This window comes from Mus caroli, unplaced genomic scaffold (assembly GCF_978045245.1).
Source record: "Mus caroli unplaced genomic scaffold, Mus_caroli_1 scaffold_13, whole genome shotgun sequence".
In the NCBI taxonomy this organism is placed as follows: Eukaryota; Metazoa; Chordata; class Mammalia; order Rodentia; family Muridae; genus Mus; species Mus caroli.
Genome location: NW_028227268.1, coordinates 90,856,161 through 90,869,691, shown reverse-complemented (window position 1 = coordinate 90,869,691; position 13,531 = coordinate 90,856,161). Strand labels below are relative to the sequence as shown.

At 48.5% G+C, this 13,531-nt stretch overlaps 1 protein-coding gene and 1 pseudogene across 2 annotated transcripts in view; one reads left to right on the top strand and one right to left on the bottom strand.

Moving 5' to 3' along the window:
- Sh3pxd2b (SH3 and PX domains 2B) overlaps positions 1-6,518 on the top strand; it is a 79,402-nt gene extending 72,884 nt beyond the window's left edge. The window contains exon 14 of one of the 2 annotated variants that reach the window (XM_029484044.2): positions 324-6,518. In XM_029484044.2, the coding sequence (XP_029339904.1) occupies positions 324-1,868 (1,545 nt within the window). In that variant the 3' untranslated portion in view covers positions 1,869-6,518. The remainder of the gene's footprint in view (positions 1-323) is intronic. The other variant, XM_021177399.3, reaches the window with a different exon arrangement.
- Positions 6,519-8,413: 1,895 nt separating this feature from the next.
- LOC115032737 (U2 spliceosomal RNA) lies at positions 8,414-8,503 on the bottom strand (annotated as a pseudogene).
- Positions 8,504-13,531: the final 5,028 nt, after the last annotated feature.

Sequence of the window (13,531 nt, the reverse complement as noted above, 5' to 3'; positions counted from 1 at the left end):
TTGCACAGTTTATGTAACTTTTCATCTCCAATAATTCACTTGGGTGATATTGGACCCAAAGGACATAGGAGACATCCTATCTTAAATAGCATCATCAATTTCAGTTCAAGAACACCACCATTCAGTTCAGTGGATACAGGCACCAGGAAGAGATGCAGATAAGAGATGAGACTCATCTTATTCCACCAGGCTCAGTTGCCCTGAATGTAAGCATGGCACGTCATTGACCTGAAGGCTTTCCTGTGTTTAAAGATTCCTATTTTTCATATGGCACAGATGCTATAAACACCAGACACTAAGCACTTTTCCTGTCCCCCTTCTAGGTGATTGAGAAGAGCCTAAGTGGTTGGTGGTACATTCAGATGGAAGATAAGGAGGGGTGGGCCCCAGCGACCTTCATTGACAAGTATAAGAAGACCAGCAGTGCCTCGAGGCCCAACTTTCTGGCCCCCTTGCCCCACGAGATGACCCAGCTCCGGCTTGGGGATGCAGCTGCAACAGAGAACAATACGGGTCCAGAAGCCGTGGGGCCCTCCAGACCCCTGCCTGAGGCACCACACGGTGCTGTGGAGTCTGGGATGCTCTGGTCCAAAGACTGGAAAGGAGGAAAGGAGGCCCCAAGAAAGGCATCTTCAGACTTGTCTGCGTCAACAGGATATGAGGAGATCTCGGACCCCACACAGGAGGAGAAGCCCAGCCTCCCTCCACGCAAAGAGTCCATCATCAAGTCTGAAGAGGAGTTGCTGGAGAGGGAAAGACAGAAGATGGAGCCGCTCCGGGGCTCCTCCCCAAAACCCCCTGGCATGATATTGCCAATGATTCCAGCAAAGCATGCCCCGCTGGCCCGGGACAGCAGGAAACCAGAGCCCAAACCTGACAAAAGCAAGTTCCCACTGAGAAATGACATGGGGTTAGAGTGTGGCCACAAGGTGCTGGCCAAGGAAGTGAAAAAGCCAAACCTCCGGCCCATCTCCAGGTCTAAAGCTGAGCTGTCCGAGGAGAAGGTGGACCCCACCTCCCAGAATCTGTTCATGAAGTCTAGACCTCAGGTTAGACCCAAACCAACCCCTTCCCCCAAGACAGAGCCAGCTCAGAGTGAAGACCACGTGGATATCTACAACCTCAGGAGCAAGCTCAGACCTGCCAAGTCTCAAGAGAAAGCCTTATTGGATGGAGAAAGCCACCATGCTGCTGGGAGCCATGACACAGCCCTCAGCAGAAGCTTCCTTCCCGGGGAGGGACCTGGCCGTGGCCAGGACAGGTCTGGCAGACAGGATGGGCTGAGTCCAAAGGAGACACCCTGCAGAGCCCCTCCCCGGCCAGCCAAGACCACAGACCCTGGGCCCAAGAATGTGCCTGTGCCTGTGTCTGTCCAAGAAGCAACCCAGCAGCAAAGACCTGTGGTCCCACCTCGAAGACCCCCACCCCCCAAGAAAACCTCCTCGTCACCACTGTCGTGCAGGCCCCTTCCAGAGGTCAGAGGGGCACAGCGTGAAGAAAGCAGAGTCGCTCCTGCTGCAGGCCGGGCCCTCCTTGTCCCTCCGAAAGCCAAACCCTTCCTCTCTAACTCCTCAGTGGGCCAAGATGACATACGAGGCAAAGGTGGGCTGGGGCCACGCGTCACTGGCAAGGTGGGAGAAACCAGAGAGAAGGCAGCTTCCTTCCTCAATGCCGATGGCCCAAAGGACTCACTTTACGTGGCTGTGGCCAACTTTGAAGGAGATGAAGACACTAGCAGCTTCCAGGAAGGGACAGTGTTTGAAGTCCGGGAGAAGAACAGCAGTGGCTGGTGGTTTTGCCAGGTCCTCAGTGGGGCTCCTTCCTGGGAAGGCTGGATTCCTTCCAACTACCTCCGGAAGAAACCCTAGCTTCCCCGCCCTGCCGGGAGACCCAGCAGTCCCTGCTAGCCTTCCCCACGTATTTAATACGCATCTTAATTTATCAGTCTCCACATCATTTCGAGGAAGGTGGCCATTGGGGTGCTGTGATATCCTGTAGCCTGGGGTCTGATTCTCCTGTTGTGGCATCTCCAGAAGTCTCAAAAGCCACAGCCTTTGCCAGGTAGAAACCACATTACCATCCTTGTCTGCAGTAGAACCCATCCACATGGGCAACATCTTGTTATCCAGAAGCAGGATAGTGACACAGACCCCCAGAACTGACACCAGCCACCTGGAAGACTTCCAGACCACCCTCCATGCTCAATTGTGGCATAAGAGGGACAGCCCCACAGCCTGTGACAACTCGCTCTAACTTCTCCATGTTACCAGAAGCCCAGTCATGGCTTTGTTCACCGTTCTCAGAATACCTGGTGCCAGGAAGAACTGAGTCCCGAAAGAATCAGCTTCCGGGGTTTCTGCTTCTAAGTCCTGAGCAGATACAGCTGCCCTCAAGTGGTCTAGAGATTCACTCAGTTATCCTGCCTTGGACCGTGATCAGTCCTAAAGGAGCACGCTTCACTTCACTGCTAAAGCCTCTGGTCCATTCAGGGCTTTTAAATTCCAATTCCCACCCACCTCCCTCAGTCCCTGGAACAAGAGTCTCCACGTTTGTTTAAGTAAGGGGCCAGCCCTTCACAAGGCACATGGTCCATGAGTGCTTCTTTGCCTAGTAGGTGCCAAACTGCCCTTGGCCTTCTGCCTTCAGGTTCTGTCAACCAGCCTCTCTCCCCTGTCTATTGCACCCATTTTCTAGTTGAGGAAAGTGAGGCTCTACAGGCCCCAGGATATGCTAGGTAGGAAGTGGCTGGAGGAGGCTTGAGTCCAGGTCTGCCTGACCCCAGTATCCATGCTCTTCTCCCTGCAAGAACAACCAGAAAGGGAAGAGATGGAGGTTGACTGAGTATCAGGGTAGGTGGCCTGGGGTCTTCCTTATGTTATGAGCAAAGGGATGGTAGTGACTGCCCTGGACTCACAGCTGTTTCTGCAGGACAGGGTGTACCCTGGATCCTTAGTAGCAGGTACAGAGCGTATAGCCTGATACCCTGTGTGTGGAAGAGAAATAAAGGAAACCGAGGCACTGTCCCTCGGTGGCTAAGGACGAGCAGCTGGGTCTGTGCCAAACTAGAACAGTACCCAAGGGCCTGTAGTCTCCTGCCCCAGCAGCAGCTGCTGCTCCGCGAAGAACAGTTTGCTTTTTAGCGTGCTCTTTCCCTGGGAGAAGCCCAGGGTAGCCCTTCCCTATTTTGACCAATAGACAGCTAAGGCCTGGAGAGGTCCACTTAGTTATTGCAGAGCTAAAATCAGGACCCAGATTTCTAGCTCCCAGCCCAGACCAACTTGTACCTATGAATGGGCTTCCTGTGAAAGAGGGGTAGGATTGGGAGGGCGGAGCTCCATCCCATCCCACAGTCCCTACAGAAGAGGGGACAGCCCTGTCCGGTTCTACACTTCCCCAGGGTTCATTTTTAATGTGGTTTGGAAACCACGATGCCCCCTTTCCCAAGATGCTTGCATCTTACTTGCAGTGCCAAAGATTTTGTGCAAGGGGATCCTTTCTGCACCCCACCCCTGCCCAGCCCTCTCTGCTTTCCTCTGACCCACCTGGCGCTGTCACTCTCTTCCTCTGTTCAGCCTGCAGTCCCCCACGACCCCCACCCCCACCCCCAGCACTGGGCCTGGGTAGGAGGCATCTGAAGGATGATCCTGCTTAGTCTGTGCCCTGGGCCTCAGGGGAAAGCGGCAGTTAGGGAGAGGGGAAGCTGAGAATCTTCAGCTCTGGAGCAGCATTTGAGAGCCTCATGCCCACACCCACGCTGTGCAGGAAGCCTCATCGCTTTCTATTTGTTGGTGGTTTTTGAGTTTCGACACCTTTGCTTGACCAGCTTTCTGAAGCTGTTTTACAGGCCTTTGGTTGTTGCTGTTGCTGTTTTGTTTTGTTTTTCCTGCTTGCACTTGGCTCTCTGTAACCTTCTCAAGTATTTTACAAGTCCCTTCTATGCCGCAGATGCTGGGTAGACCAGGGAGCGGGGTGGGGGGCATCACCCTGCACTGAAGAACTGAGCTTTGCCCACTAGCTCCAGTGAAGTCATCTGCCTTCTACCCTCCTCTCTGTGGTCAGCTGAGGCAGAGCAGACAGGCCTTCCTGTGGGCAATGAGAGAATTTGCCTTTTGTCCTATCCTTGTGCTGCCGTGAACTGTATGTGTGCCGGGTTCCCTTTCTGTTCACTGTCTTTTTGTTGGGTCACACACACAGCCTGAAGGTCTCTGTGGCAAGCTCCATCGGCCATAGTGCTTCATCAGTACCCTGGGCAACTGGAAGCGAATGGGTCTGCAGAGCCAAGTCACTCACCCACTTTCCCTTGCCTGGGACTTAGCTTTTCAACATCCAGGACTGTGGTCACTCCTCTCGGGGTGGAGCATATATGCCAGACTCCCCCTCAGCCCCTATCCCTTCCTACTTCCAAGGCCAGGGTAGCAATGTCTGGGCCAATCACAGATCAGATCACCAACACAAACTTGTGCCCCTCCCCTGCAACTAACATTCACATCGACTCTGTTGATGTGATGGCAGGGACCACCTCAATACATAATGGGAAAGTTAAGGTATGGAGAGTGAAGTCATATCCTGCCTTGTTAAGGTACACAGGCCACCAGCAAAGAAATGTTACAGTACTTGCTGGCAATCCAGTGACCCAGTCTCTGATTTTAGGTGTCTCTCCCACAATCCCCTGACCAAACATTGGTCATTGGCCAGATGGCCCCTCTTGGATGGACCCTTCTCTCTGGCTCCATGGTTGCATTGTTTCTGCCTGAGAGTAAGTATAGTACCCTGGCCTCTGGGAACCTGGGCTTGAAAACAGCCGTTGCTAGATGGAGACTTTGCTTATATTTTCTGGCCAGAGTCACTCTTGGCCATTTATGTTAATACCATGGCCCCAGGCTGAGGCCAGGGGCAGTCTGTGCTCCAGCTACTTCGGAGTCCTGCCAGGAAATGGCAAGAGCCATGCTAGGCGCTCACAGTTGGGTGTTTTGTTTTGTTTTGTTTTGTTTTGTTTTGTTTTGTTTTGTTTTGTTTTGTTTTGTTTTTTGAGCCTCTGCCACCAGACCACCCCATAGAGTTGATTTCTATGGCACAGTTCTTGACCTTAAACTGTTTCTGAACCCACTGGGGACTTGGGGAGTGGATGGAAAGTGGGGACACATGTACTTCACTAAAGAACAGGTGCCAAATCCCCCCTCCCCCCAAGAACTTAGGACAGTCTAGTGTTTATCGCCAAATTCTGGCCCTTAGTGAGAGGAAGAAATTGACCATCTAAGAAGAGTGGTGTGGAGTTGTGGTGCAGCCAGAAAGCAATGGCCCAAATGTGTGGGCCCCAGGCTCCATCCCCAGCATCACAGATAAACAAGAACCTTAATGGCTTAGCTCCTGTCTTTCCATTGAGCCCAGGACTCTTCAGTGTCGACATAGTCCATACCCTGGGAAGCCTTGCCATTTCTTTGAACAGTGTGGCCATCTCGGCCCCTTCGGTGGCTGTCTAAACTTTCCTTCAGGGTTTTTCCTGTATACTACAGCCTATCCTACCACAGACCAAAGATTCCCTGAAGTCAAAGGGGTGTGGACTGAATGGGTAGAAAATTAATTTGTATCAAGGCCCAAGGGTTTGCCTTTGCCTGGAAGAATTGCTCCTAACTTGCTAAGGTTCTAGCAGCAGGACTGACCTGACCCCAAGCAGAGCTGTACAGTTAAGACAATGGTTCGTACTCCTCACCTGCTGAACAACCGTCCCACAGACCAGACCTCCCTGCTCTGGGGAGTGATGCTTGGTCCCCGGTGCTATCTAGTTGAGGTACCAAGTCCCTCAAATGTTCCATCTTCTTCCCTGTCTCTGTACTCCTTCCCCAAGTAAGCCCTCTTAGCTCCCATCAGAATGAGGGCTTAGCTTCTGTCCTTCAAAAGACCAGACCCGGTGCCATCGCCAGTGGCCTTCCCTCTCACCTCTGCTTTTAAGAGCAAAGGTGCCCTGCCAGGCTTATTACAGCAATAAACAATTCTAATGCAATGGAGGTGTCCGATTATGCCTGCAATGCCTTTGTGCCCTGTAATTACTAGTAGCACCTCTCTTACATACCAGGGAGTGTGATAAACTGTGGTTACCTTAGCCATACATGGTTCCTCTTTCGGGGCCACTGAGGTTGCTTCTAACATCCCTCCAGAAACAGTGGGCTCTAGACAGCGTGGCCGACTGTATTCATGGGCCCACAGCTGGTGCTGGGAACCCCTGGGTTCTCAGCCCTTCTCACAACCCCTAGGCCAACTGACAGGTCCTGGTGGTGGCTTTTATCTCCCGTGAGTGTTTAATGTGAGGGGGCAGGGGGTGAACACCTAGCTGTAGCATGTAGAGACTGTATACCATTAGTCTTTTCTTTTTTAAAATAATAAAATGCTTGACTGGTTTCAAGCTTCGTTGTAAAGATGTAGTGTTTGTGGATTTCATCTGGCTGAAAGAGATACATGCCCTGGTGTCTGGACTTCATGTGTTGGTGTCTGGACTTGTGCTCTTTGTGTCTGAAGAAGAGAAATAAACAGAATCTGTTCAAGCATTGCCTAGAAACAGGAGGGACTCTTTCCTGAGCCTCGGCAAAAGACTGAAAGTCTATTATATATGCTGGATGGGGCAGGCAAACCCACAAAGGAAAGCCACATTGTATTTGGGGGGGGGGGTCTTGATTCTACCGAAAGAGTAGAAATGTCACATGTCCAGGATGTCTTGCTCTCACTGACACTGTCTTCTGGTGAACAAGAGTGCAGGAAAGTAGGGGGGAAAGGCAGCCATAGTTGGGCTACAGGACTGCCCAGGTTCTCTGTTCACAAGAGACATTTATTAGTTTCTCAAAGGTAGAACCAAGGCAGTCTTGGGTCCTCCCAAACCCACTGTTGTTTGCCACCCTCCAGCTTTAGTATTTATGGGCCTCCCATTTTATCACTTTTCATAACACTGTACCAAAGTGTGTGTCACCAACGTGACATGACAAGGGGTTCTGTGGTCCAATCTATTTGGTTATTCTTGCATGCGGAGCCTTCCATGTCCCCTGGGCACATGAAAGCACTAGCAATGGAAGATAAATGTGCATCAAATGCTTGATGAAATTTAACCCATTATTTCCAAAATGTATTTGATGAGAGCCCTGCTATTCATCGAGACATTTTAGAATGCCAAACAGCACATACTCTGCCGCAGGGCCTAAGCACTAATCATTAGCAATGTCACTGTACCCCGTTGCTCCTGTGCCCCTGTCTGAAGCCTCTGGCCTTCACGTTCATGTCCTACCTGGCAGAGAAACCTGGATGGGTGGGAGGGCTTCTATTTAGAGAGAACATCAGATTTGCTGATTTTTCTCCAAACCCTCAAAATGCTCACCTGGAGAACTCGGTAGAAGTCCCTCAGCGAAGGTTCTAGAAGCCTGAAAGCACTTACCTTGGATTAGTGACCTAATGATCCCGGAGCACTGAAGGCTGGATGCATGGACTTCCGACCTTCCTATCCCCTGCGTTTACTGCGGCACATTACACTTAAGATTTACCATCTTGGCTGCTTCTGGTGTAGCTTCCGTGGCATTGTGCACATTGTAACCCAGCCATCGCCAACTGTCCACAAAGCTTTTCCAGGCAACTGATGTCCCATGCACACTAAACACGATTCTCCATTCTTCCCACCCCATTCCCCAGCCCCCACTCTACCTTCTCTCTGTGTACACTGACTCACTAGGTACTGCACATAACTGAAGTCATCTAGTTGTACTTTTGTGACTGGCTTATTTCACTTAACAGTGCCCTCATGGTCGATCTACATACCAGAATCCCATCCCTTTTAAGGCTAAATAATAACCCTTTATGCATTAGCGTACACTTTCTTTAGCCATTTTTCAGTGAGTGTGCGGGTGGCTTCTATCTTTTGGCCACTGTGAATAACGCTGCTATGGACACAAGTGGGAAGCCAGGTGCATGACTCAGACCTGTCATCCCAGCATGTGGGAGGCTGAGGCAGGCAGACTGCCAAGAGTTCTAGGCTAGTCTGCAGTACATAGTTCCAGGCTAGCCTGGGCTACAGAATAAAGCTCAAACACAGGGGAGCTGGAGAGTTGGCTCAGCAGTCAAGACTATATAGTGCTCTTACAGAGGATAAAACTTCAGTTCCTGGGCTGGTGAGATGGCTCAGCAGGTAAGAGCACTGACTGCTCTTCCGAAGGTCCTGAGTTCAAATCCCAGTAACCACATGGTGGCAAACAACCACCCGTAATGAGAGCTGATGCCCTCTTCTGGTGCATCTGAAGTCAGCTACTGTGTACTTCTGTATAATAATAAATAAGTCATTAGGCCAGGGCTAGCAGGGACTGAACGAGCAGAGTTTACCAGAGGGAGTGAGGCCGAATTCCCAACAACCACATGAAGGCTCACAACCATCTGTACAGCTACAGTGTACTCACATACATAAAATAAATAATAAATGTTTAAAAACCCTCAGTTCCTACACTTGATCTTAGCCAAAAGGCCGAGAAGTGATAACCCCTCAGTTTCTAATGTCCATATTGGACAGCTCATAACTCCAGAGGGTCTCACTCCCCTGGCACCCATGTACTAAAACCTGCACACACACACACACACACACACACACAAATAAATAAATAAATTTTATGCTGGGTAGTGGGGGTGCACATCTTTAATCCCAGCACTCAGGAGGCAGATACAGGTGGGTCTTTGAGTTTGAGGCCAGCCTGGTCCAGAACAGGCAGAGCTACACAGAGAAATTCTGTCTCAAAAACAAACAAACAAACAAACAAATTTTATTTATTTAGGCAGAGGCAGGTGGACTTATGAGTTTGAACCCAGCCTGGTCTGCAGAGCGAGTTTCAGAACAGCCAGGGCTACACACAGAAACCCTGTGTAGAAAAACCAAAACAGTTAATAATAACAATTAACAACAACAATTGCAATAAATCTATGAAACAAAGGCTGGTAAGGCAGCTCAACAGGGAAACAAGCTTGGTACATAAGCTTGATGAGGCAACCTCATAAATTCAATCCCTGGAACCCACAGGGAGTGGACGGAGAGAACCAGTTCCACAAAGTTGTATTCTGGCATTCAAATGGGCACCGTGGCACACATGCCTGAAGGCACACACAATGATAACAATAGTGTTTAAGTGGCTTTTAGCCCAGAAACTTAGAATACCCAAGATACAACTTGCAAAATACATGAAACTCAAGAAGAAGGAAGAGCAAAGTGTGGACAATTTGCTCCTTCTTAGAATTGGGAACAAAACACCCATGGAAGGAGTTACAGAGACAAAGTTTGGAGCTGAGACGAAAGGATGGACCATCCAGACACTGCCCCACCCGGGGGTTCATCCCATAATCAGCCACCAAACCCAGACACTATTGCATACGCCAGCAAGATTTTGCTGAAGGGACCCTGATATAGCTGTCTCTTGTGAGGCTATGCAGGGGTCTAGCAAACACAGAAGTGGATGCTCACAGTCAGCTATTGGATGGATCACAGGGCTCCCAATGAAGGAGCTAGAGAAAGTACCCAAGGAGCTGAAGGGGTCTACAACCCTATAGGTGGAACAACAATATGAACTAACCAGTACCTCCAGAGCTCATGTCTCTAGCTGCATTTTTAGCAGAAGATGGCCTAGTTGGCCATCATTGGGAAGAGAAGCCCCTTGGTATTGCAAACTTTCTATGCCCCAGTACAGGGGAATGCCAGGGCCAAGAAGTGGGAGTGGGTGGGTAGGAGAGTGGGGGATGGGGGAGGGTATAGGGGACTTTCGGGATAGCATTTGAAATATAAATGAAGTAAATACCTAATAAAAAATTGGAGGAAAAAAAAGATGCTTGTTTACAAAAATTTAAGTATATTGTTATATATTTCTTATGAAAAGAGATTACATAGAAATTTACAGAAATAAATAAGCAATTCTGAGGGTAAAAAAAAAAGTATATAAATACCTGTAGAAGTCTTTGATTTCATTTAAAACCATTGGGTCACATGGTGATTGCATGTGTGTATGTGATTTATACTGCTGGGTACAATTGTTCAGAGGCCAGAAGATGACATCAGGTATCTTCCTCCACCCTCTTCATCTTTTTTTTTTTAAAGATTTATTTATTATTATATCTAAATACACTGTAGCTGTCTTCAGATGCACCAGAAGAGGGCGTCAGATCTCATTACGGATGGTTGTGAGCCACCATGTGGTTGCTGGGATTTGAACTCAGGACCTTCGGAAGAGCAGTCGGGTGCTCTTACCCACTGAGCCATCTCACCAGCCCCACCCTCTTCATCTTCTGTGATCAGACAGTGCCTCTCGTTGATGCTGGAACTCATCCACTTTGGCTAAGTCGGAGTCAGTGAGCCTCTGGGATCTGTCTCTTTCCATCCCACGGTTCCAGGATTATTGGCACTAAAGGCCATGCATGATTTCTCTGCAGAGCCTGGAGGTTTGAACTCAGATCTTCTCACTTTCACAGAGGGCATTTCTTCACACTCAGCTATAACCCCCACCCCTATGTTGAAGCATTTGAGGGACCACCATAATGGTTCTATAGCTCCTCGTTGTTAGTTTCTGGTCACATTCTTGAATAAAAATGGTTGTTCAAATTTAGGTGAGTTTGTACCCACCTAAAGATAGCAAACTTCTTATACACCCCTAGTATTTAGACTTACACTATTTTAATTATGGTACCAATATATAATATGTAATAGTACCAATATGTAATATGTATATAAGGGAAACAGGTGCAAGCGTCCTCCTTGCGGCTATAATAGAAATCAAAGATGAGCGCCTTGGAGCTGGAACGATGACCCAGCAGTTGAGAGCACTGGCTGCTCCTCTAGAGGACTTGAATTTGATTCCCAGCATCCAGATAGCCACTAAGAATCTCTGTAAGTCCAGTTCAAGGGGCTCCAATGCCATCTCCTGACCTCTCAGGGCACTAGACACACATATGGTGCACAGACATATATGTAGACAAAATACCCATACACATACATGAATACATATTTTTTAAACTATGACTACCTTTAGAAACCACTCACAGCTACCAAGATTGTACCTAAGCAACACTAACAGCATCAATATTGCTACTCATCTCCAACATTTGTGTATTATAAACATGTTCATATATTTACATATATAAGTGTGTGTATATTATGCCCCCCAGCTTTGCTGCAGTTATCTCTCTGCACACGGACATATGGAGCCTTAGTGGGGGCAGGTGCTTGGAGTCTTTCTAGATATGCTGTCCTGTGAGACTCACCTTACTCTAATGGCAATACTGGAGAAGCTTTGGTCAGGCAGAATCCATTTTACCCTCATTGGGCACAAATATATCACGTTGGTATGAAGTCACACTTGCATCTTTTCTCCTCAGCCTGGGAAATTGGAAGTACCAGTCTGAGGCCCCCATTCTCTTGATCAGAGCACTTGGTTACTGGAGCCAACATGCATGTCCTTTAGCATTTCCACGTCCATCTTTATCTTAATGGCATCAAAATGAAAACCAGAAAGTCAATACTTCGATGTATAGCTCACTGCTAAGTTGCTTACCTGGCACAAGCGTGGGCCTAAGTACCATCCCTGATGCTGTAAAAAGAGAAAGGAAAGAATGCCAACATTCTCATTGGGAAGTTTTGTTTTTGTTTGTTTTTTAAAGGCATGCATGACTACTACTCCGGGCTCCACATTAGCTTTTTAAAATTTATTTATTTTCATTTCATGTGCATTTGTGTTTTGCCTGCGTGTGTGTCTGTGTGAGGGTGTCAGATACCCTGAAAATGGAGTCACAGACAGCTTTTGAGCTGCCATGTGGTGCTGGGAATTGAACTCAGGTCCTCTGGAAGAGCAGCCAGTGCTCTTAATCTCTGAGCATCTCTCCAGCCCCTGGGAAGTTTTTTTTTCTTTTTCCTGACTCTGCTTTACCATCCAAGCCTGGAATAAACAGACTTCCCAGCTGGAGACTTTCTGAGGAACTTCCCTCCTTTCTGGGGTGCCCTCTCTACAGGGCAGAGGAAAAGACAAAAGCTTGTGCAAGCTCTGGGTGATGCAGAAGTTCCACACAAGATTCACTTTGGACTAGAACTGGCACCCCAGTGACACATGGCAATAGGGGGGCAGGACAGCCAGACACAAGGCTCCTGTAGTTTCCTTCTTGCCCCTAAATAGACAGTCAGAAACAGAATGGGCAGTAGGAAGCTGGTCAATTTAATCAATAAGTTATTTCATGTATTTCCATATGAAAACAAAGAAGAGTGTATCGTGCAACAGAATACAAGGTGACCTATATCTTAAGATAAAACTTCAGAGATAAAGACTTCAGAGAAATATTGGCTTCGGTGGACTGCTTGGGGCCAAGCCCCAGCACTAGGCTCAGAAGAGAAAGTGAGACAGGAAAGAGGACCAAGTGATCTGTCAATAGACCACATCTATGGGCAGACGTGCTTTCCAGGTGTGTGCCACTGGCTGGGTGCACTGCCAGTTCACACTAGATTCTACCTAGCATGCTCAGGAAGAAAGTGGCCCTCACAAGGGCCCTGGCCTTCCTGGCTGGCAAAGGAAAGGTGTCTTAGTTAGGATTTTACTGCTGTGAACAGATACCATGACCAAGACAACTCTTATAGGGACAACATTTAATTGGGGCTGGCTTACAGGTTCAGAGGTTCAATCCATTATTATCAAGGAAGGACCATGGCAGCATCCAGGCAGGCATGATGCAGGAGGAGCTGAGAGTTCTACATCTTCATCTGAAGGCCACTAGAAGAAGACTGATACACTGGGTAGAACTTTAAAGCCCACCCCACAGTGACAACCTTCCTCCAAGGCCACACCCACTCCAACAAGGCCACACCCACTCCAACAAGGCCACACCTCCAAATAATGCAACATCCTGAGCCAAGCATATTCAAACCACCAAAAAGGGTTTGTTTATAAAAGCAAATTCTTCCCCCCAAATTGGAGCTTTTCAAAACTCTTTCAACCAAGGACTGAGGAGATGATGTAGTCATTTAAATGCCTGCTATACCACCATGAGTTAAGCTCAGAGCTCCAGCACACACCTTCTTCAGATGGACATGTTGGCGTGTGCCTGTAATCCCAGCACCCAGGAGGCAGAGGCAGAGTTGCTGCAAGTTTGAAGTTAGCCTTATGTACATACTGAGTTCCAGGCTAGGCAGAGCTACAGCAGGCAGGAGATACTACCTCAAAACAGAGACACTTCAGCTCTTCCCCACAGCAGGAGGTGAGGCCTGCATCTTATTAAGTGTTGTCTGTATTTAAAACCCTTGGCAGGGTTTTAGTTAAGAAATGCATGTTTTAGGAGGAAGAGTCACTGAGAAATTCTCCATTCCCAGGACATATTTCAACGATTCAAAACCAGGACAGGAATATAAAAGACAATCAGAGACTAGTACCTATTTCCTCTTTCTCTCCCTCCTTCCTTCCTTCCTTCCTTCCTTCCTTCCTTCCTTCCTTCCTTCCTTCCTTCCTTCCTTCCTTCCTCTCTCCCTCCCTCCTTCCCTTCCCTCTCTTCT